Raw genomic sequence first — 24,905 nt, forward strand, 5'->3', positions numbered from 1 at the left:
TGTATTTTCTTAAAGAAATGTCACTCACTGGCTTCTTGGAGAGCAAAAACAAAGACGGCAATAAAAGCATTTTGTGCAGAGACACTACCAGGCCCTCACAGGCTTCCTAAGAGCAGCTCTACCACGGGTTTATTTCCTCAGCTGCTGAAATAGCCCAAACTAGTGCGAAGAGGACAAGATGGCACAGATGTGGCTTTATTTTTAAAAAGTGCATTGGAAGGAAAGAGAAAGCTTTTTCTTTCTTTTTACAGAGGGGAGCAGAAGAAGAGGCCATCCTAATCAGACATCTTTCTCCAGATCAATAATGTTTCACCGGATCCGATTATCAGACAGTCAAGTGGTTCCTCTACTCCCCTGTACCATACGATTGAACATACAGGAATTCTGCTAGCAACTTTCACCAGGGGAAATGTACATTCCAAGCTCATGGAAAGCTGTTTGCAGGACAGAACTGTATTTCCAAGTGACGTCAGGAACCCAAATCCAGTTCACAGGAAATTGCAATTGATCAGGGAAATGGACACAGAAGAGCACATCTGCACAGGCCTGTCCAGTAGAGGTGTCCCTCCCAGGTTACCCCTGGGCTGGTAGGTAAAAGTGTGCAGTTTGGTCACTAGACTGAAAAATCAGTGTCCTAGACACCGGCAGTGATCTTTACTAACAACCCGAAGAACAGCTGGCTTTAAAGAAAGGGCTGCATAGCATTATGAAAACTAACAACATTTGGTAGCAATACATGCTAATATAAGGGAAATCAAACATGGTTCAGGACATGAGCTGATCACTGAGGGGTCGGGAAGGAGTTGTTTTCTCCCGCACCCTACATTGTGGCACTGGCTAGGGATATTGCAGGGATTTCTTTCATGCCTCCCTGCGAAGCATCAGCTGGAGGCTGTGGCTGGAGGCAGTGAAGTGGACATTCAGCCCAGTGGTCTGATCCAATATGGCACTTCCTGCCTAGCTTCCTGGAGCTTTGTGCCTGTGTAATGCACGGAGGGACGCGCCTGCAGCCTCGCCTCTATTTGGAAGGCTGCAATTCCAACCCCACTGCTGTAACACAAAAGAAGAATCAGAACCACGGTCTGAGCAGCCATTGGCTTGATTTCCATGATCGAAGAAGGGTGGCTCTGAAAGCTTTAGTTCCCGTAGAGAGAGGGTGGGAACCAAAAAGGGACGAGGGGAATTAAAGTAATCTTGAATCACGAAGCAGATTCCCATCACTGGATCAATAAGCACCGCTGACAGGGATCACAGGAATGTCGCAACTTTGCCAATAATAAAGCAGCATGGAGAAGCCAAGAGAATGCCTTTTCTAAAGCAGCCGAGCATGACGCAGCGAGGCTGGTGAACAGCTGAAAGTGACACCCCGGCTTACCGAGGCCATTGCCAGCCGCAGGCCCCATTGTCATTTGCTTTAAGTAATGATAGGCAGAGAGATTTTATTTGTGGGTAGAGGAGGAAGAGTGGGTGGAAATGGTCACGGGCTGAAATAACAAGGCCTAAATTTCATAAGCCAAACCCGCATGCTCTACTCCAAACTAATTCTTTTCTAGGCCAGGAAGAAGAAAGAAAATCAGTGTTAATTTAATCAATTGATCAGTCTATTGATTGCGAAACTGGAGCTGCTAGTTAGCCATGTGCAGTAATGCCCTCAAATCTGAAACCACAAAACACACCATTGATTTCTTCACTTGCTGCTCCAAAAGAAAAGAAAAAAAAAAAAAAACACACCAAGACGCACTTTCAAAGGAAAAAGCAACATCCCAGCCCAGGGAGAGGATGCAAGTGAATCAGAACACAAGCCAGGGAACAGGGATAGCGGTGTCTTGCGAGTTTCAAACTGAAATTAGTTACAGATGCAGTCACGGTGTCTTGTGTAAACTCTATCGATTGGGTAGCTGACAGCCTTAGGAGCCTCGATGCTAGGACAATCAATCGGGCTGCAGTGTCACCTGCCACTTTGCTGAACAGTTGACAATGCAATTATCCAGTGTGGAGGCAGGGAGTTGGCGTGTGTCAAACGCAGTTAGCCACTTTCCGGGCACTACTCGATAATGCGTTTCACCGCCTAGCGTAAGAGACGACATGCAGAGACAGGAGCTGTTTAGAGCCATTGAGACCCGCACGCGCTTTTCCTTTAGAAAAATCTCACTGCCCCACACTTAACAACTGTATTCGAAAATGCTATTAAAATCACGTCAATCAGCTACTTGGTGGGTAAGGCTGAAGTTTGACCTGAGAGCCCAAGAGGTAGGTTGCAGTTCTAGCAAAACTGCAGACGGTTTGAAAAATTATCAAATGACTGTCTTAAAGCCTGGGAATTTCAAAGCTGGACTGGACAAAGCACTAGAAAAATGGATTGGAGGGAGCAACTCTGTGTGTGCAGCAGATGGGACCGGGTGAGCTTATACGGTATGTCTAACATCTAGGAAAATAGAAGTTTAAAGGGATGCTGTCAACTTGAAATCTAGTCAATTTCAACAACTGAGTAGTTTCAGGTGCTAGGCCTGCCCCTTGACTCTCCCTGCCAATTTTGGTAGTTTTACAACCACTTTTCCTTTTTATTTTTAATTAATTTTTCTCCCTCCCTTGTTGCCGTGTGACAGACCCACTCACACACAACAGGGGAACCGACTGCACTCAAAACACTGTCAAATGAGCCGAGCAAGTTGAAGGAGAGAATATTCCCCCTCCAAATCTCTTCCCAGCTACGGGGATCTTAGGTGTTACACACGGCAGGTAAATCATTAGACATTAGTGTTTAGTTGATCACCTCCCTTTAAACAAACACTGTACAGCAGTTTGAGCAAAAAATTTAGGTTCTCTTAAATTTAATAAAGACTAATATTAAACTGAAACTTTTGTATTAAAAAAAAAAAAGTCAAACACCATCACAGTAGAAACAGTCTACTGAGATGTAAACCCTCCCTGTGCATTGGGTCATTGACCGAGAACCCCAAAATGAAGCCGACTAGTCTAGTTTCATTATAAAAATTGATGTCAACGTACTGCATCAAATGCTGAAGAGTACATAGGACTTTAACATTTTAGGATATGCTTCACCTTTGTTAGAAGAATTGGAAAAAAAGATTTTTAACTTTGCAGTGTCCCATTAACAAAGTATCTAAGCAGAGTCAGAGCCCTGATCTCACACATTTTGCATAGCGTGTTCCATAATGAGTGTTACTAATGTTTGTGAAGTGAGACCTAAATGTTATCGCTACGATGATATATCAATTACCGTGGGTTATACAATGCTCTCTCTATGTAAGCTAGGGCTTCGGACAATCCCTAAGCCCCTCCCCTTATCTCTTTGTCCTCCTCATTAAAACCAACTCTTTTAATACTACTGCCTGGCTACTTTATGGCAGAAAAGGTTCAATGGCCACTGAACAGACCTCTCCCTCAATTCCCACACACTAATAAAACCCTTCCGGGAAAGCTTAACTCTTGCTTGTTAATTACATTCCTACAACAAGGGTCCACAACAAACCAGTCCTTTTCTGCATTCTGAGATCAAGAACCACCTCATGGACAAAGATCTGCCTTTGAGACTTTTCCATCACTTGGAGCAGTGCAAAGAGAAATGTCATTTTACACAGCAAAGCTGGAGATGCGGTGTGACGCTGTGTTAAGAACTGCGTCCCTGGAAAGAGCACTCGCTGGGGAGGGGCACATATAAAGCACCAGTGGGGTGCACAGAACTATACAACAGATCCTTGCCCAGAAGAACTTAAGAGTCTTAGACAAAAGCAAAGATGACAAAAGGAGTTTGGGAGAGCAAGGGTTGTAACAGTGAAAGATCAGGAGAGTTGCTTACATGTACATACTGTGGGAAGATGTTTTAATTGAGGGGCAAAGCCAAGAGGGAGGCTGGCGATGAAAAAAAGTGAGAGAGAGAGAGAGAGAGAGAGAGGGGGGACATTTCAAGCCGGGATCTGGAAGGAGGGGGAGATTAAAGACTTCGTACCCCTTCCTGCACTCTTCTGCTGGTGACTCTTGCATCCGACTTCAAGTTCGCTCTACTCTCTCAGCGGGTACCCTGTCTAGTCAGTGCAGAAACAGGGATAACGATATTGGTTACTAATTCATTCATCCAGAGGGCTCTGAAGACACTACAGACACCTTCCATTTCCTAGCCCGTCTCCTGGGAAATTTCACTCTCTCGCCACTCACGCACTAGCAACGTCACGGCCAAGTCTCTCTAAATGTATTGCCCTGCTTACTCTCTCTTTGGCTTGACCTTAACTGCAACTTTAACTCGTTGGGACAGATGGAGGGAGGCAGGGTTGTATCATCGTTGCAGGCTCTCCTGTATGCCAGGTTTGGTTTTGGTTGAGACAGGAGAAGCTGCTGATTGCTGGATGGGATGTAGGTCAGGAATTGGAGGTGCTAACCCCGGCTCTGCCACTGACTCTGCAGGCATGACATGGGGAAGTCACTGCTGTGTGCCTCAGTTTACTCATCTGTAAAACAGGAACGATAAGCACTTCAGTGAGATGTGAAACTGAAAGTTTTGAGATCTTGGGGTAAAAAAGATGCTTTGGAAGGGCAAGAGATCCATATTTTCTCCTCAATTTTGGAGCCTGCCCTCAGACTCCATTCTAATTTAAAACCGTCAGACATGGAGGTACCAGACAGCAGAGTGCTGTTCAATCATCTGCTTTATGGTTCACCTCAGCCCCCATGTGTGTCTGTTTGGAGTGCAAGATGATTTGGGCGGAGACTTCATCGTGCTCGCACTCTTCTAGTACAACGCACATTTACATAAAGCACAGGCTGTGGAGAAGCCCACAGCTACGGTAACTGCACTTCCCCTCGTTTCCAGACAAGCAGATCGGCATTTGTGCCAGAAAGGCTGTCCTAACGACATTTGCTGAAGCACGTCTTGGTATTGCGAGGATTGACCGAGAGCTGACAGTGGGACTGCAGCCATCTGCTGGAAACTTTCAGGCATTTGTATTTTAATAAGTTCCACTTTTCAAGCAGCTGCACTGATTGCATACGACACAAGAACCAAAGCAAACGAGCACCCCGGAGTGACTTTGGTTTGTCACAGTAGATCAGGCTTCATCAAGCCCCCTGCATACACTAACTGCTGCTGCGCTCAGGGAAGAGACCCGGACCGCCTGTGGGGGCGGGCTCGTCTCTTCTTAAGGACATTACTGGAGCTGGCTATAAATCCTGTGCCACCTCAGAAGGGGGGAAACAAAGAGAAACTCAAGAATTAAATACTCCCTATGGGTTTCCCCTCAGACTCTTGCAATCTGTCTTGGTCAGGTTCCTGTCTGGTTGATCTTCGTTAGAAAGTACCCTTCCCTGAAAATGCCTTGCTTACCGTTGTAATGAATTCAAAGGCTTCCCCATTACGTTATTTTCTAGGCAACTGACCTGCTTGAGGAAAAGAAATCCATAAAAGCACTGGGTGAGCGGCTCACTACTGTGCCCACCGGAAGGGCGGGGGGAAATGGGCAGGTTGAGAGAACTTAGCGACAATTCTTCAATTCTTTCATATCTAAAGAGGACAGCAATCTCTGCTCTATCAGACAGGGCGGTTCGTAGTTTAAATGGTACTTGCTGCTAGCTTGCTTTTCCTGTCTCTGTCTCTCTCTCTTTGAAGTTGACTGGACAGCTTCCTCAAGCTGGCGTTATCACTCCCTCTAACCACTCTTGGCAGGCAATCTAATTCCCCCTGAAAAGGTCACCGCCATTTTAACTGCCTTTCAATCACATTAAGCACGCTGCCGCTCCTGCTCAGAGCACTGTGCCTGCAGCTCTCCTGGCTGAGGTGCGATCGATAAACTGACATACCATCCCCCCTCCCTGGCCGGCATCCCCAATCGCTCCCCACCTTCCCCCCCGATCCTTCCCCTCTCAGACAAACCCCTTGTGCTGAAGGAATGACAAGAGATGCCAATTGACCAAAATCCCCCCGAAAACGTGATGCAGACAGAAGCTGCTAACCCATCACTCCCTGATCAACTTGCCCCATCTGCTAAGAAAAGGGCGGGGGTACATCCCTCTCCCATAGAGTTCTAGGAACGGTGACTTCCAGAGGACAGTTTGCTCAGGCATCAGTCCAGGCACCTTTGAAGCTGCTACAAAGAACCAGCCTCCCTCAAGCTTCCCTTAATGCAATCATTACTGTTATCTCTCCCTCGCTCTCTTTTTCCCCCAGTTACCAGTTGTGTGTTCCACCCATCGATCCTTGTGTAAGACACTGTTTTAAGTCTGCTTGCCTTTTGACTGCGTTAAGCCGTTTAAGAGACGACAGCGGCTTCTATCAGTGCGAAGCTGATGCGATTCTTTTCAGATAAAGCACTTTTTTCCTCTCCCCCCCTCCTTTCAAGTAACAGACACACACACACACACACACACACAAAGAGACACTGAATGTTTCAAAGAAAAAACCCCTTTTGAACTTCTCTTAGGAATCCTTTAAAGGGATAACTTTGCAGTGTAAACACTTGGGGTAATGTACATCCATTCTGGAGAGGAACCGAAGAACTGATACAAATATGCTGAGAGTTAAAAATCAGAGAGGGAAACGCTCAATGCTTTCGCTTGCTGAGCTTTGGCTGCTGCCTAAATACAGACTGGCTTGAAGCTTATTAGACACAGATTGCGTGAAATAATCCCTTGTAACAAAGAGCAACAGAAATGGAAGATGTAAATGACTAATGCAAGAACCTTTCCCCATTGATCAGAGTTATGTAAATGGATGGGTAGTCAATGCTAGGATATTTCAAAACAAGTTTTCGTCCCACGACACTAGGGATGAGATCTCCTGATATTGGGCAAAATCTCTTACCACCGTATCACACCCTGCACTTCAGGAACACGTGTTCAGACACCATTATTGCTGGGGGGAGGCGGTGTTACACCTCTTCAACAGTTTCACTAAGATGATTTCTATTTATTTAATCTCTCACTTACAAGGACCTGATTAAAAGCAGCATCTGGAAGATGTTGCACATTTGTGGCTTTCCCCCCCCACTACTCTGAGGCTGCAGAGGGAGGGGACAAAGGAGAAAGAAGATTGCCCTTCCTGTCCAAGGCAGATTCCTAGTTTCAACAAAGATCTCTCCCTGATAGCAGCACATGACCTATACCATGTCCCATTACTGCAATATCTGACCTGGCCCCTGGGAGAAGAAAAAGAACTCGAATCCTATGTAGTTGTTAACATTCTAGATTCACACAAGACAACAGTCAAACAGATTTAGTGATGACAATTGCCAGTGTTTTAAAAAATGTGAAGACAGCTAAAAATGCCAACGGATCCCTATATGAAATGCCCACCCCACTCTCCAAGGCCAGAGAGCCAGCGTGCTGATGGTAACGCCTAACAATCACGTCACCATTACCTTCTCCTGGGCTTCGGTTTGTTTTTTCCACCGGTTGTTTCTGGACATACGCTCAGCTCTCTGGGGCAGGGACGGCCTTTATTCCATGTGTGCCCAGTGTCTAGTGCAATGGGACCGGATTGTACAACTTACAGAGGAGTCCGATTCACAACGACAGCCTCTCCAATCACAGATGAGACGATTCCCAGTCAGGTTGTAGAGAGTGCAAGAGCTCTGGCCCAGGAAACGGCACAGACAATATGAATATCCGAAGACACTACAGCTAAGTACTCGGCTTCTAGACAGAAAAGCTGTGCAGGCCGGCACTAGGGGGGTTCAGTCACACTTGCTTTTTGGTATTTGCTGCAAAAAGCAGAAAAATCTGGAATAGGAACACAAGATTGGCCATTCTGGGTCAGACCAAAGGTCCATCTAGCCCAGTATCCTGTCTTCCAACAGTGGCCAATGTCAGCTGCCCCAGAGGGAATGAACAGAACAGGGTAGTTATCAAGTGATCCATCCCCTGTTGTCCAGTCCCAGCTTCTGGCAGTCAGAGGTTTAGGGACACTTGGGGCATGGTTTTGCATCCCTGACCTTCTTGGCTAATGGCCACTGATGCACCTGTCCTCCGTGAACTTATCTAATACCATTTTTGAACCCCATTATAGTTTTGCCCTTCACAACATCCCCTGGCAACGAGCTCCAGAGGCTGGCTGACTGCACTGTGTGAAGTGGTACTTGCTTTTATTTTAAACCTGCTGCCTATTAATTTCATTGGGTGACCCCTGTCTTGGGTTATGTAAAGGGGTAAATAACATTTCCCTCGTCAACTTTCTCCACACCAGTCATGATTTTAGACCTCTGTCATATCCTCTCTTAGTCTCTCTCTTTCCAAAGCTGAACAGTCCCCGTCTTTTTAAACTCTCCTCATATGAGAGTGCCATGCCTGTAGTCATTTTCGTTGCCCTTCTCTGCACCTTCCCCAATTCTAACGTGCCTTTTGGGAGATGGGGCGAGCAGTATTCAAGGTGTGGGTGTACCATGGATTACGATACATTCAGTCTTGTCTCCCCCTTTCCTAATGGTTCCTAACATTCATTAGCTTTTTGGGCTGCCGCTGCGCTGATCTTTTCAGAGAATTCTCCACGATGACTCCCAGGATCTCGTTCTCGAAAGGTAAGAGCTAATTTAGACCCCATCCTTTTGTATAAATAGTTGGGTTTATGTTTTCCACTGCACATTACTGGACATTTACCAACATTGAATTTAATCTGCCATTTTGTTGCCATGTCACCCAGTTTTGTGCGAGTCATTTGTAACTCTTTCCAGTCAGTTCTGGACTTAACTATCTTTCTTGAGTAATTTTATCCCCTGTGCAAATTTTGCCACCTCACTGTTCGCCCCATTTTCCAGATCATTTATGAATACGTTGAACAGCACAGGTCCCAGTACAGATCCCTGGGGGCCCCCCCACTATTTACCTCTCTCCATTGTGAAAATAGACGGCTTATTCCTATCCTTTGTTTCTTATCTATTAATCGGTTACTGTTCTATACTATACACCTCTACCCCGATATAACGCGGTCATGGGGAACCAAAAATCCCTACCACGTTATAGCTGAAACCCCGTTATATCGGAGTAGAGACAGCAGGGCGCCGGCAGCGATTTAAAGAGCTCCGGGCTACGGCCGCTGCGGGGAGCCCGGGCCCTTTAAATCACCAGCAGAGCCCCGCTGCCGCAGCCCTGGAGTAGGAGTGGCAGGGCTCCGGCGGTGATTTAAAGGCCCTGGGCCCTTTAAATCGCTGGCAAGCCCCGCTGCTGCAGCCCCGGGATAGCAGCAGCAGGGCTCCAGTGGTGATTTACAGGGCCCGGGGCTCCCAGCAGCAGCTGGAGCCCCGGACCCTTTAAAGTGCCGCCGGAGCCCTGCTGCTACCGCGCTATACGTGAACTCGTGTTAGATCAGGTTGCGTTATAGCGGGGTAAAGGTGTAGTTTCAACCAATTTGCCTGGTACTGAAGTTAGGCTTACCGGCTTGTAATTGCCAGGATTGCCTCTGGAGCCTTTTTAAAAAACACGTTACCTGAGCTACCCTCCAGTCATCTGGTACAGAGGCTGATTTAAGTGATAGTAGTTCTGCAATTTAATATTTGAGTTTCTTCAAAACTCTTGGGTGAATCCCATCTAGCCCTGGTGACTTATTACTTTTTAATTTATCAGTTTGTTCCAAACCCTCCTCTACTGACACCTCAATCTGGGACAGTTCCTCAGATATGTCACCTAACAAGAATGGCTAGGATGTGGGGATCTCCCTCCTATCCTCTGCAGTGATGGCTGATGCAAAGAATTCATTTAGCTTCTCTGCAATGGCCTTGTCTTCCTTGACTGCTCCATTAGCACCTCGATCATCCAGTGGCCCCACTGACTATTTAGCAGGATTCCTGCTTTTGATGTACTCAAACAACTTTTTTGCTGTTATATTTTTGTCCTTAGCTAGTTAACTCTTCAAATTCTTTCTTGGCCTGCCTTATTATACTTTTACACTTGACTTGCCAGCGTTTATGCTCCTGTACGTCTGAAGAGCGTGATCACTGATGTGATTTTTGTACATTCTGACCAAAAAAAACTAATTAAAGGCTACGAATTGTTCCCAGTTTGGGGACAGTATTGCAATACTGCCTGCTAGCTCTGAGCTGGAACTGCGCAATAAACGCTGGCCACAGTCTCCTATCCCCCCGGGCTGTGACATCTCCTCAGAGCAACACACACTATTAAAAGGGAAATTGATGAGACACATGGACATCTATTCTCCCTCCAGTTTTATGCATTTCTCCATGTCATCTCTCTAGACACTAGCGACATCCATGTAGCCTAGCAAGGTCTGTTTGGCATTAAAAAGGCCTTTGATTTCCACATCACTGCTCCTTCTCAGCCAAGGGAATTGGGCCAACTATGGGGTCTGGAGTGGGAAGGGTTAATAATGGGACCACCAATTCTGCATGAAGCAGTTTTTATCATTGCAGGGCATCTCCAAAGTCCTGCACCACACTGCTGGGATACAAATGAAGAGCCCTTTGTCCCAGAAAGGAGGAGTCCACATTAATACAGGGAGAGGAAAAGGGGAGTTGCATTTAGTTCCCCTGAAGCCACACAGAGCAGGTCTATCAAAGGAACCCTCAGCACCCTGGCAGTCAGAGGGGCTTGGGGCCCAGACAGGAGGGAACGGCTTATACCACCTGTAACCTGTTTCAGGCTAAGAAAAACACACCCCCCCCTTCCAAATGCAGGGACTGGTCCAAGCCAGGAGTTCCCAATGCCTAAAACAGGGACAGCCAGCTGGCAGGCTGCAGGCATGTTCTGGGGAAGCCTACGCAGAATTCTAGGGATTCTAGGCAGAGAACTGGTGGTAAAACATTCCCCTGCTGAGCGGAGAACACATCTCCCTAGGGGAGTGGCCCACTGGTGCTTGGCTTGCCCTGACTAGTACACGCAGCGAGAGCGGAGCACTTTTCACGAGAGACGCGCAGAGAAGACAGACCCTAGGTGGGAACTGCTGAGTCCGATGAGAGAGTGAGTATGTTCCGTTGTAGGGATCCCCTCCCCTCTTTGACTGGGGAATTCTTTCAGCCATGAAAGAACAGAGGTTTCTCCTTCTCCAAGTGCAGAGAGAGGAGACATCAGAATGGAAAGCCTCTTGTACTCAGCCTGGCCTTTTGGTAAGAACTAGATCAGCCTGATGGCTGGCCGGACTATCAGGGAAACGGAGTCCACAAGCGAGAGGTCCAGTGGTGACTATTGTGATCCTGTGAAATATTCCCAGCTTGATTCCCCCCACCTCATCTAGTGACAATCCCCCAGCCACCTTCTGCACTCTTTTACCAACCAGCATTTGCCACCCCCCTCTAAGACGTGGCGAGGTTCTCCAGAGAGCAGAAGGAAACCCTGCATTCACTCGGAGGATGAACTGCAACATGGGACGTTACGATGATATCGGTGTTGGATACTTGTGTTTGGAAACGTCCATGCACGCTAGGAGCAGCCCTCTCCAGGGATAAGAGCATGGCCCTCGTTGCCGCGATAAGTTGGCGAACCTCTATCCAATTCACACAATGGAGCTATTGCATTTTCAAGACCCCTGTGTAGCTGACCCCTTTAAAAAGAGAACAATGAGCAAGGACCCTGCATGTTCATGAAGTTTAATCATATGGGCTGTAGAGCTCTCTCCCGACCTGCAGCGTCATTTGAAATACTGTCCCCGCGACTGGGGTGGGACTGAAAGGTTAATACAACACTCCAGTTAATTAGCTAGAAAGGACTGGGAATATTATCGGAGTGAGGTGACCCAGCGATAGCGTCAGGGCTGAGCGACGGAGTCTACCCTGCTCACCAGAAGAGCCCATAGGAGCCGGAGCGGTTGAAGAGGAGAGGTCACACAAGCACAGAGGGGCAGGGAATAGGGCAGACTGGTCATTGTTCATTTAACGTAAGATGATCATCAATACTGTAGCACTGATTGGACCACAGGAACAGACCAGCATCCCGTGCCCCATACTACCAATGCCAATAGTTATGTTAATGAACAAAGTCTAACAGTCTGCACCGCATCTCTAGAGCATCATGTGTAGGCCTGCGAGTAAGCAGATGAAGCTGTGGGTTTGCAACAATTATTTTCAGGAGTCAGGAGCGCGCAGCATTGCCTTCGCTAGAAACACCAAGAAGCTGCCCCATGTTCCGGAGCATCTGCTCCCCTATTCCAGAGTTACAACTGAATTCCAGAGGAAGGCAAGAGTAGCTCAGGAGTGCCGGGGCATCACTTAACAGCTGGCAGGTGCTTGGGCATGTAAGTCTGACTCGTTCCCTTGGGAGTCTCTCCCCTTGAGACATTTTAAATTAAAATCCAAGCTGATGTCTGAAGAGATAGCATCCCCTCCTCTTTATCGAATGGCCAGAGCCGGCATTTCTGCTCTCATTAGGGCTGTGTGTGTGTGAGAGACTCTCTCCTTCACGCTGGCAGTTCACACCAGAGAAGAGTTTAGTAAATCCTGCTGTTGGAGGCCAAAGGGCTGAGTGTAAGAAAGGGCCAGGTTCCCAGCTACAATTACATTCACCAGTAAAGCTCACACGAGGTCAAATTTTGCTATAACTCTCTCTCTCCTCTGTAACTGGTTTCCCTGTCACTGGGGAAGGAACAGAAGAAGGAGGGAAAATAAAATGTGTTTGTCTGGGAGCCCTGAGGGCCTGCAGCGCTGGAGGTACACAGCAGGTTGCTGGATTCTCATTTATCAACCTTAAAAGGGATGGAGTGATAAATGCATAACCGGCCCTTTAATATTTTATGCAGGTGTTAAAGCGACTCCGCTGTCACCTTCAATACATCACCAGCAGCTGATAAACCAGCTTTCGTCACTCCAGGCTGGGAATTTTTACAATTTCATTTCTCTACCCCCCACCACCCTTCAAATATAGCCATGTATTTCTTAATGTGTGCAAACAAGGAATTGATTCCTTCCCAAATGATCTCCCCTCTACCTGCTCCCAATCTCTCCCCCATGCGGCTACGTTTCCTGAATACTAAGTAAAGCAATTCTTCTGTATTTAAGATCAGTACAAAATGTTACCCTTATTTTCCCAGGTGTGGTAAGATCTGAAATCACTCCTGTGTGGTGCTGGCAAAACTTGAAGTTCCCACCCATCTTGAAAGGCAACACTGTGGATGTTTACGCAGCTTGAACCCCTCCCTCTGAAGAGAAGTGACTGACTCAACACTCTTTTTTAAAGCACAGCAGAACTGTCCTCTCTGCATCTCAGATGTGCCTCAAGTCAGGGCCCCCCGAAACGTCACCCGTACCTCGGAATCCCCCCTCCAGGAGGGTGGTGGCACGTATCCTTTTCTGCCCACACCACTCGTATTCCTCGAAGCGATTGCCATTCTCGTTCTCGATGTCCACGGAGTCATCCTCGGTCATGCACGAGCCTTCTCTCTGTGCCGGGCAGAGGGTGCAGAGAATAAGACACCCTAAATTCCCTTGGGGGTCAGGACTGCTCCCACTGGAGCTATATCAGGAGTGGGTAGCAGCATCTGCTTCCCCACAACGAGCCTGATCCTGAGAGTCAATGGGAGCTGAGAGTGCTCAGGACCTCTTAGGATCAAGAAAATGAGCAGCAGTGGTCCCATTTTATACAGGGATGCTTAAGCTTTAGTTCCCAGGACAATCCTGGCACGTGTCCAAATGCAACCTGTCTGGCACCATCCCAGCTTGTGAGCTGCTGCCCATGAACTGAAACCAGCAGTTCTCCTGGTCCAGGAGCATAGGGTGGCTCCCTCAGCAGGGCCAGAAGCGGAAGGATTTCTCAGGACACCTGGCTCAGGAAGGCTGGTCAGAAAACAGTTCTTTTAAAACACGCTTCACTTGGGACGTTCTTGCTGGGTGTTTGACTGGCAGAAACAGGAAACTACAGAAAGCCCAAAGCGCCCACTCTCCCGCTTGCAGCACGTCTGTGGAGTTTACCCCTCAGTCGCTGGGAAGGCTAACGAAGAGACAGGGCTTACAGTCCCATGGGAAGGTGGCAGAGGAGTTTTTAGAGACCCTAACTCCTGGTGTGCAATGCTCAAGTGGCATTTTTAACAAATCTATTTTAAAAGGGCAACATCAAACTGGCTGTTAAAGCAGAGAACAGAAAAGAAGAACTCTTGCTGTGCTAGGCAGGAATCTTAACACATTACACAAGGCTTCAGATGGCCAAAGACCTGCAGAGTTTGGTCTATTAAGCTGGAGTTCATTAACAGGGCTTGGGGGACATGAAAAAACAAAGCTTCTAGCATGAGGCAGGCAGGAACCTATATGGAGCAGTCTTCCAGGCACGAGGTGACTGCAGCTCCCAGCCAGCGCACCCTGTGCCCTGGCCTTTAACCCAGCAGGGTTGGTTTCTGTCCTAGGTGGGAAGGGCAACTGCAGAGAGAGTAGGGAGAAGGGAATGGCAGCAGAAGGTCCCACTGCGCCTCTACCTTTGCAAGGCATTGTTCCACATGTCTACTCATCTCCTCCTCGGATCCTGACAGAGGCCGGCTGCAGAGGGGACATACCTGCCCTTCGTCTTGCTTCCTCCGTTTCATTTTCCCAATCCGAGCTGCATGGAGAGACCGGGGAGAGAAGAAAAACACATCACCTTTATAACTGCCAGAGCGAGCCTCTCTCACCTGCCTGCTCCCCCAACAATAAACTCCTTAGCAGAGGCTGTGTGGACACAGGAACACGGATTCACTGACTTTAAGAAGACGATTGTGATCACTCAGCCTGACTTCCTGAATAGCAGAGAGCAGAGAATTTCCCCCCACACTTCCTGCATCAAGCCCATATCCAGGAGCTGAGCTAGAGTGTGCTTTTTAGAAAGACATCCAGACTTGATGGAACGACTATGTGATGGAGAATCCACCATGCCCCTAGTTCTTCCAGTGGCAATCACCCTGACTTATGTGAGAGAATTAAAGCACTGGAGGGTCACATCAGAAACCGGGTATACAGAAGTTGTGTGAGTAGCCTGCTACGTATAGATAACAGCATGGAAAACACAAGGGAGTGAGGGTGACGGGTAAAATAGACAATGCTGCACAGACAGATAAAACGGAGGAAAAAACAACAGGAGAATACCTAGGCTGAAGTAGTAAGCCACGTAGATAACAATATGAGTGAAGAAATGTGTGATCAAGACGTGCCAAGAAAATGTAACCCATTCAGGAAAGGGAGTGCTGTGTGACAATGGGGCACGTATATAGCACAGAATACATCAAATACGGATAAGGGTGATAAGTGATCAGTTAGGTAACATGAGGACGGCGTATATGTGATGGTAAGTATATGAAGCATAAAAGAGTATAAAAGAATGTGGACTGTTGAGCACAGATGGAGAAATGCAGGACCTCCACATGATTGGACCAGCATGCACCTGATGATGACAGCAACATTCTACCAGTGTCCCAAGATGGGGTAACTGATCACTGCCCTATCCTGCTCTGCTTTACTTATGCTTGATTGAGGTGGGGACAGTATCCCCCAAATTCTTTTAATAAAGCTTTAAAACTGATTAATTTAATAACTGGGTGTGGACTGTGCTTTTTGCCCAACAGTTACAAATTCACACCTTGTTTTCTAGCCTGGACTATCCGGTGATTGGACCTTGTTCTGATGGATCCAAGAGCCCTCTGCTATCAGAAATTTCCTCTTCATGTACGTACTTGCTCAGAACCCTGCAAGACTTGAGGTTTAGTTGCCTGAGGTGTCCTGCTTAAGTTATACAACAGTCACTTTCAACACCTCACGCTCCCATGCATGCCTGAATAGTCCCTTCCTAGAATGTCAGATACAGGTAGGCGCCACATATGCAGGGTAGGCAGGTTGGTTTTGGATGAAAGAAAGGTATTCTGCATCCCAGGATAGGGCTTTTAGTCTCCCTGGTTCTTAATCTGATTTGCATTTGTGTTATTTTTATTTCAAGTACATCCAAGCCACGTAGTGAAAAATTGGCAGCTGCGCTGTGCGCACAAGAGAGCAATCTGGGTAAAAGACACAGAGTCATGCTGATTAGGAAAAGCAGCCGAGAGAGCCTGTTACTTAATCCAATCTCTGGTTAATTTGAGCCATCGTTAAACGTGATCAAAACATCTGGAACCAAATCATTTGCATTAAAAAGAACTTCTGTCCTTTATTATGATGGCTTTAGGCAGGTATTACTGGATAACTCAATCACTGGCTGGAGAAAAGTCTCTGTTTAATTAACAAGGAAGGTCAAAATTCTGAACACAAGACAAGTAAGAGCCTAAGGAAAGCCCATGTGGTAATGAGAGATGACACCACTGAAAAGTTGTGCTAGTCAGAGATTGGTATTGACATTGTAAGCAATACCACGTGCTCCGAAAGCGGCGATGTTCAGGCCAGCGTCTGGATGGATAGCAATATCAAAGCGAGAAGGGGAAGGTGCTGCTGAACTAGCTAGGTGATGGACAACAAAGCAGGGAGACAACAGACCTAGAATTGTCACCCGTCCAGTGTATCCATCTCACAGAATGAGCTAAACTAAGATAGCCGCACTGGGGATGTAAGATTCCTGATCGTTCTAGTAGGGCTTTCTTGGTTTGCCTGGACAAACGTACCCCTATATCCGGGTGCCCGACTTACAGAGCTCTGGGCCAGAAATACTCACTGCACTCCATGCGTTAGGACAGAATCAAGAGTCCCTCAAACCTATTCCCTGGGAAAAACTTCTTCCCAAAGATACTCTCCTTGCTCCTGGCACTGCTAGAGGAGATTGTGCAAAGGCAGCTACTGCTCCTAGAGTACCATATAGCAGCCTGGAAACGACAATGGAAGGCCTCCAGGGACCAGATCCTGTTTACAACGAGGGTGTTCCCTAAGCTAATACACACTGGTTTCAGCAAACATCTAAAATCCATCCACCCCTGCCTGCTCCAGAATTCTATCCAGCTGCTACAGTGGGGTGTATCTCACGTTGGCTAAGGGTTATTGACAGGCTAACAACATGCCTGCCTCCCAATATAAGCTTCAGATGCCTCAACATTTCTGGGGGGAAGCGCTCCTCGAGTTTCAGCATCTGTTTTGTCTGCTCTAAACCAGATGTTTCACTCACTGTTATCACCTCCTTCCTCCCAAGGGAAACTAGTATTTTAAAGTCAGCTTTGCCCAGAGAAGTGACTCCAATAAGGCACCACAGGGCCTTATTTATGATCTCAATAAGTCCAGATCAAGTCTGCTCCATTCTTAAATAAAGCAGAGTTTTTTCTAACTGCCTGCTAAGCAAACTCCACCTGGGGACTGAGAGTCAAGCGGGGCACGCTCTAGCTCACACTTCATCACCCGTAAGAGCGATTTTTGCAATCCTGGTTAGGTTTTTTGGGATGATATTCCATGCAGATTAGAATCCAGCTGCCTCTCCCATAGCTCTGCAGAGGCAAAACAGTTAACAGAGATAGAAAGAAATAGCATGGACTTAGATAGTCAGAAGATGTGGCTACACATGCAGATTAGTTAAGGGAAAAGATAATCAGCAGTCATATATAAAGAAATCCACTCCAATGAGATCCCCAGATCTCAAAGCACCGTGTACATACTGGTGTCATTCCTCTGTCCCATCCACCTTCACTTTTTTAAAAACAGTAGGGAAACGGAGGCATGGAAGAGTTAAAAGCAGCCTTGCGAGTTTCCCCTTGCCCAATCACCCTAGGGAAACAAACCTGTTCGCTGGGCACGTTAAAAGTTATTAAATATCTTTTTTTTCCCCCATTACCACCATTATCCAACCCAGGCACTAACAATATACTTAACAGGCAGGCAGGCAGTTTGTGTGTCTGGGCTGGTAAATTAACCCAGCCTCGCAAAGCGGTCATGAGACAGTGACTTGGGGCAGGTGGAGTCAGCATCGAGATTGGGAATTGAATCCAGGTCTCTCCCAGCACCATGCTAGATCCAACAGACTGCACCCACCCCAGTCTGCCTCACTCCCTAGCAGAGACAAGCGCTCTTTTCCTTTACATTATAGTGCCAGGAGTGAAACAGCCACTGGAGGAAAGAGGTGTTGAAACCAAATTCCTCTGCCATTTCCGTTCTGTGGTCATTAGCAGCGGCATGGTGCTGTTGGAAGCGAACAGTGCCCCTGGTGAGGGTTGAGAGCAAAAGGGAATGCTGCATCCTAGAAAGCACATACCAGGCAGCATTTCCTATACACGCCACGGAGCTCAGCTATCACTTCCAATCAGCGCAGAAGGGCCAGAGCGGCCCCAAAGGCAGGGGGTGATTGTGGAGCTGTCCCGAAGGGGAACGGCTCAAAAGAACACGCAAGTGAGACCACAGTATTGTTAATTAGTGCTGATAGATGCGATCATTTCTAATTAGCTCACTAATCCCTCTCCCCTGTGCTCCTGTCGCAAGAGCAAAAAGGGGGGCCGGGGTTTTTTCCTGTCCTTAAGCCAGTAAGATAAAAGCACCGAAATCCTGCGGTAAGCAAAAGGAGAATGGAGGATTTCACTCGAGAGCCCCTGAGTGCTATCAAGAAGGTGTGTTCTAGACAAGAAGCGGCCTCATTTCAATCTCTGATTGAACAAACCCTCTCCAGTTATTATTCAAGACTTCTGCCAAGAAGTGAGGAGTTCACGAATTTTTATTAGTATTAATAATTATTATTAGGCCGTTAGAGGGCTTTTCAGCACCACGGTGGCCTCAATTTTAACTGATGTGCTTGATCAGTGTTACCCCAGACTATACCACACGTGCTCTCACCTGTGTGGCGCCAAATAACCGCTTGGTTTGCCCTTTCACGGCGGCCATAAGTGGCACCTCAGTACTGCCACTCTCGCAAGGGAGCCAACGGACACATCCAGGAGCAGAGACAAGGGCACGTCGTTCTCAGGTGGACTAGGATTGCCCAGCTGCTGGGCTGGGAGCCTTTCCCAAGACGACAATTCCTTCCCAGAAGTGAGAGCGCGTCAGCAGTTTGGGGGTTAGCAGGCCACAGCACACAGGCAAGCAAGTGGAATAGTGAAGGAACTGAAGCCTCAGCCCTCTGCTAGACAGGGGGCGAGGTCAGGCCTTTGGATCAGCACCCAGAGGCAACACAGGCAGGTGAAGTTGCTTTTCTCTTCTGCTACTGGTCGCCCTGGACTGGACAAGCTGAGATGCTGCTGCCAGTGTGGAAAGGAGAACCAAAGACCACTGCTTGCTAGTATCAGCTCTGGGCACAGATAAAGACATCTGGCAGAGTGCTGGATTCAAAACTGCTGTTGCTATTATTGCTCAGTTCATGCCCTCCCACGTGTACGGCGGACCCCCACCCACTTCAAGCTACTAGAGCATGCCCTACGGCACCTTTCAAAATTGCTTGCACCTTGGCTATCAATGGTAGTGAGGGATGCTGGGCAGGTGAATTGCCATCTTTCTGTAACAGGGTCTCCCAGATCAGTGGCTGCTCCCCTCCTGGCCTAAACATTCCTAGTCACTTCTGATCACATCTCCCACAAAGCATCTCAGCTGGAGGGTGAAGTGAGTGACCTGGTTTTACTTTTCACTACCACCTTTGTAAGATCCTCAGTATCAGAGAACCTCCTGTAACCAGCGGTGGGTGTGGAGATAGATATATATATATATATATCTATATGCCCAGCATATATATCACATCATCGATATATATTTATCACACCACATACATTAATAAGCATTAACTATACAATATCAATATAACATTATATTGTATATATATTTCTACCGGTTACATGGCCAGAAGTGGCCTATGTCTTTCTATAGCTTGTTCACTTATGCTAAATATCCCATAACACTTTGCAAAGCTGATGCCAGCTTTGGCATTAGAAAATAGAAAAGTTGTCAAAGGCAAAATACATTAACCTTCTGCGCCGATACAAGCTGGGGAGGGGCTTTCATAGACCACCACCTGGAATGCTAGTATCCAAAATAAAGATGAGGAAGATACAGAACAACAAGTTAAGGAACCCAGATGAACTGGTGGGTTGGATTTTAGTGATGCGTCAAGAGTTTTGTAACTTGTAGGATTATCCTATAAATACTACCAGCTGAAACGTGTAACTTTGGGAGCATACCTGCCTAAGGTGAATCTAACAATGCTGCATGAGATAGCTTCCCAGAAGCTGGTATTGTATTGAATCTTTCTTCCTGTACTCTACTATTATTGACTTTTAGCAATAAACCCGAGGATCCTGGTTATTTGGTTTCTTGTATATGTTCCATAACGAATCGAAGTGCAGTCCAGCAATTGAGTACAGAATTTATCAACAACCAGGGGAAGATCTAGCCTACCTGAGAAGCCAAAGTGACGAGCACTACATAAAACACTAAAATACAAAGTGCCAAAAAAGATCAATGGTACTTTGGCCAGTCTGGCGCTTCACTGAGTGCAGACCTAATTAGCGGCAGTTACTTAGGACACACTACTACAGCCCAAGCAAACGAAGTACAGATACTGTCTATATTCTCTCCTTTAGTTTCACCGGGCTGTCATTTTTTGCCCTAACTATGGAAGCAAGAACTGCTAATGGCAGCTTCAGTCCTGCAACAGACATTGTTCAGTGGCGTGCCATGCAGGTGCAGAAGACCATGCACACAAAGCCCAACTGGCTTCAACAGGCATCCATCAGCACAGAGTCAATAACAGGTTTTGGGTCAGTGTCAGCATTGGACTCAGCCAGACTCTCAGACTTACCTGGGAGAGGGAGCTGTAAACGAGACACCTTTTACAGCTATACTGAGGTTTTTACAAAGATCATAGAATCAGAGGGCTGGAAAGGTCCCCAAGAGGTCATCTAGCCGAGCCCCCGGAACTGAGGCAAGACCAAGTAAACCTAGACCAGTCCTGACAGGTGTCTGTCTAACCTTAAACACCTCAAATGATAGGGATTCCATAACCTCCTCTGGAAGCCTATATCTATCCTTATAACTAGGAAGGTTTTCCAAATATCTAATCTTAATCTCTCTTATTGCAGATAAAACCCATTATTTCTTGTCCTACCTTCATGTTCAATAGCAGTAAAAAAACAAAATCACATTTAAAATATGTTGGTGTATTAGCTGGCACCAGGGCTGGAACCACTTTGGTGAGACTCACAGAACCTTCTGGGGCCCAAAGCAGACATTGGGAAGAATGCTTGATCCAGGAGAACATGTACAGCAATGGTACTGGTAAAGCCAGCTCAAGAACAGGAGAGCGCAAGAGAATGGAGAGTTCTCTAGATGGTCAGAATTTAAACTGTTTGGGATCTTGTATACATTCTGAAGGATGCATAATCCCATCTCCAAAAAGTGCGCACAAGACCCTCCCGAACAACACAACACGAGTTTATCACAGGTGAAAGGTGCTGGACTAATGCACAAAACCAATTGGAAACTTTAGTACAGAATGTAGATTTCCACTTGGTGTCTCCCACATGAAGCATATTAAACTTGGGTTCCAGAACCTGTATCAGCTTCCATCCTGCTTGCAATTCAAAGGGTTTGACCTAGAGAACTAAACTTCTGGACTTTCAGGAGTTTTAGGTTAGGCCACAATCTATTATAACTGTAAACCCTATCATAATTTCATCAGGGATTAACTATGTTGCTACCAGGTCTATAGCTGCAGTCTAGGTTTACCCCTAGAAGCCATGTTTCTCTCTTGTTACTCTTCTTTGACAGCTGATATTGATAACAGACTGATTAAAGAGCAATAAGTCACCAGAACCGGATATGTATCTAAGAGTTCTGACGGGATGCAGGAATGAGATGTCTGAGCCATTAACAGAAATAAATGCTCATTAAAATCAGATACTATGCTGGAGGACAGCAAATCTTTTATTCCTCTCTGTAAGAGAAAGCCACTATAGATGATCCTGCAATTAGATCAGTGAGTCTTACCTCAGCACCAAGGTACAAACTGGTTGCAATAACAATTACAGATAATTTTAAAACATCTAGATGAATAGGGATAATAGGGACACATTAGTACGGTTTCTGCAAAGGAAACATCGGACTCTCTAATCTATTAGAATTCTTTGAAGTGTCAGCAAAATGATGGAGAAAGACTGAGCAACTCTAGAGGGAAAGATGATAGCAGGTGACATTCAGTGTTGACAAATGCAAGGTAACGCACAGCGGAAGGAATAAACTGAAATACTCATGTGCACAACTGGGTTCTAAGCTAACCAACTACTTGGAAAAAGGACCTAGGCATCACTGTAAACCTCTGCTCAATCCCCAGCAATGGTTAAAGCAAACAATATTAGGATGTATAAAAAATGACTAGGATGTACCAAAATTATAATACCATTATATAAATCAACAGGACACCCTCCCGTGGAATACTGTGTTCAGTTCTAGTCACCATGCCCCAAAAAGGATATAGCAGAAATAAAGGAGATTCAGAAAAAAAGTGACAAAAATGATCTACAAGTCTAACAACCCCGTTTTAAATGATCAGCCCAAGTTCATATAACCAGCCAGTAGCAGAGCCCACTAGAATTTAAGAGCTCCAGGTTCCTTATCCTATACTTAGATAATACTGCAGCCCTACCTTGGGGCAAAGTCCTGGCTCTACTGAAGTCAACAGCATAATTCTTGTTTTGTCAGTAGTCTTTTGCTAGAGATAATGTCATCATAACCACATAGCTTGGTTCAAAAATTTTGAGTATTTATAAGATGCAAAATTTAGGGGTGTTAAAATATCTCTCTTAGCAAAAATTTCCAATGCTTATTCTCAGTCCAAAGGTGATTTGTGTGGCAAGAAGGGTTGATGGAATTCCATCTGAGATTCCCATGCATGGGAAAGAAGCATTTTCCATCACTGAAGACTTATCAGATTTATTTTTTGTGCTGAATTTTTTTTTTAAATGTTCATGCTTCTTGCCCTGGATTCAGTTGACAATGAGAGCAAGTGCACAGGACTTTTTTTTTTTTTTTAAAAAGACTCTGGGTTTAGAAAAAAAGTTTTAAGAGTTTGAGATTTTGCTTAACACACTTTTCATTTCTTTAGCACAATGCTAAAGTCCAATACTCCAGATTATACATATACACTAGTACCCAAAATAGAGTTTCAGTTAGGATCTTCTGTTATTCTGTTTAAATCCTCTATTTGCTTAGAAGCAGCACAAGGAAATTCAATGCAAGAACTACATCAATGCAGCTTTGTGGGTGTATTTTTGAACCATCAAAAGTCAGGAAATTCCAAGTTAAAAATCTCCCAGGAACTGTAAATTGGCTACATCGTCTATATTTAAGCAAGTTTAATAGTAAACATCAATATAAAATTGGACATTCAAATATTACTATTGCTATGTGAATAGTAACTTTTGAATTTTCTGATCTTAGTGAGCTCAAAGTTTCACCATGAGGTTGTATTGAATTGGCTTTGGTTGAATTAAACAGAACAAAGAATGTTCTACTGACTTATTTTCATGCACTGAAATGGAAATTTCTGTCATTTAAAGAAAATAAATGATCGCAATATTTGATTTTTAAATGTAAAATGTTTTTCACTAAATAAAAATATTTATTATTTTCCAAAACACACTCAGAAGTACAATGAAACAGGTGGATCAACATCGCTAGGGGGTCGAAGGGAGGAAATCAGAGAATCTGTATAGACACCATAGACTCAAGTACACTGAAAATTGCTAGTATAAACGTTTATTGTTAAGGCCTTGACCCTGAAATGTGGACCATACAGCTACAGCGCCCATCTGCATTAATCATAACGCAAGACTGGGACCTAAGTGACATGTCATAGCTAAGATCCTAAACCTGGAAGATGTTCTATGCATGCAGACTATAGAAGAACTTGTAGGAGTGCTGCCTAAGTGATATACCCCAGTATTAAATGCTACTTTCAATTATTTACAAAACAAATACATAAAAATATCTAGAAATGACTTAGTGCTCAGCAAAAGTTAGATTACTGTTCATACCTGCATTTCTTCATTGTAAAAATGATAATGGAGTTAAAGGGATGAGAAATTATTCTGTATCCTCTGGTTTTTAGGGAGAGGGGTGGGAGGAAAGTAACAGGGCTGTAAAGCTGGCACAATTTGACTGAGGGAGATGATAGAAACACAGTTTTTAAACGGCAAGGTGAAAGGAACCAATTAATGCTTCAAAGTAACACCGAGGGAGAGAGAAAAGAAGGAAAGGTTGCAAGGCCCTGACTGTGCCAGTGACAGACACAGGTGCACCGTCCCCGCTGCACTCACCATTCAGCCTGGTCTGCCTGTTCGCTCTCACTCTCAGGAAGGTCTGCAAAGGGAACAAGAGCAGAGCAGTGTCAGGGCCCGGCTGGGGAGGAAGCTGGGCAGGGCCCCCATCCCGGGGCGACCCGCAGCCTTAGCCCACCTCAGTGGCCGGGGAGGGGGAAGGAGAGGGAAGGCCAAGGACAGCGCCCCCCCACCCGAACACCCACCGACCCACAGGGAGAAGGAAACCCCCTCTTTGGGTCACCCCCCCCCCCCATGTAAACACCCTGCTCGCTCCCCGCCTCCGCAGCCCCGATGTAAACAAACCCGCCTCCCCGCCCGCAGGCCCCGCACCCACCTCCTCCCGGCCCCCGCCGCAGGGCCCCCTCCTCCCGCTCTGCATAGCCGCAGGCGCCGCGGCCGGCACGCGGCGGGGCGGGGATCCGGGCCCCGGAGCGGAGCCCCCCGGGCGGCCGGGGGATGCCGGTGGATGCAGCGCGGCCCAGCCGGCGCCTCCGATCAGCTCCCAGCGGCCGCCGCCATGTTGGGCCCGGTCATGTGACCCGCCGCCGAGCGGGGTGAAAGTTCACGAGGAAGCGGGGAGGGGAGGAGGGGGTTCCCATAGCAACCGGCAGGCCGGCCAGTGGGGCCAGGGCCTGCTGCACCCCCCCTCCATTTCCCCAACTGGGGGTGCAGCCCCGGAGCGGGGCCCCCTCAGACTGGCTCCCCCCGCCAGCCCCCCGCCATCCAAAGTCCTGCCGGCCCCTCCCTGCCCAGATCAGGAGTTCAAACCAAAGCCGCGAAGCTGTCGGCAGACCCCCCCCCCCCC

At 46.7% G+C, this 24,905-nt stretch overlaps 1 protein-coding gene across 3 annotated transcripts in view; it reads right to left on the reverse strand.

The window, feature by feature from the left end:
• The window catches only part of RNF220 (ring finger protein 220), a 311,685-nt gene that overhangs the window by 45,549 nt on the left and 241,231 nt on the right, over window positions 1-24,905 (reverse strand). For 2 of the 3 annotated variants that reach the window (XM_029911608.1, XM_029911607.1), the window contains 3 exons: window positions 24,098-24,140; window positions 14,351-14,472; window positions 13,193-13,325 (listed from right to left, as the gene is read on the reverse strand). In XM_029911608.1, coding sequence (XP_029767468.1) covers window positions 13,193-13,325; window positions 14,351-14,472; window positions 24,098-24,140 — 298 coding nt within the window. The remainder of the gene's footprint in view (window positions 1-13,192; window positions 13,326-14,350; window positions 14,473-24,097; window positions 24,141-24,905) is intronic. The other variant, XM_029911609.1, reaches the window with a different exon arrangement.

Source organism: Terrapene carolina, unplaced genomic scaffold, assembly GCF_002925995.2.
Source record: "Terrapene carolina triunguis isolate 2854851 unplaced genomic scaffold, T_m_triunguis-2.0 Scaffold110, whole genome shotgun sequence".
Classification (NCBI taxonomy): Eukaryota; Metazoa; Chordata; order Testudines; family Emydidae; genus Terrapene; species Terrapene triunguis.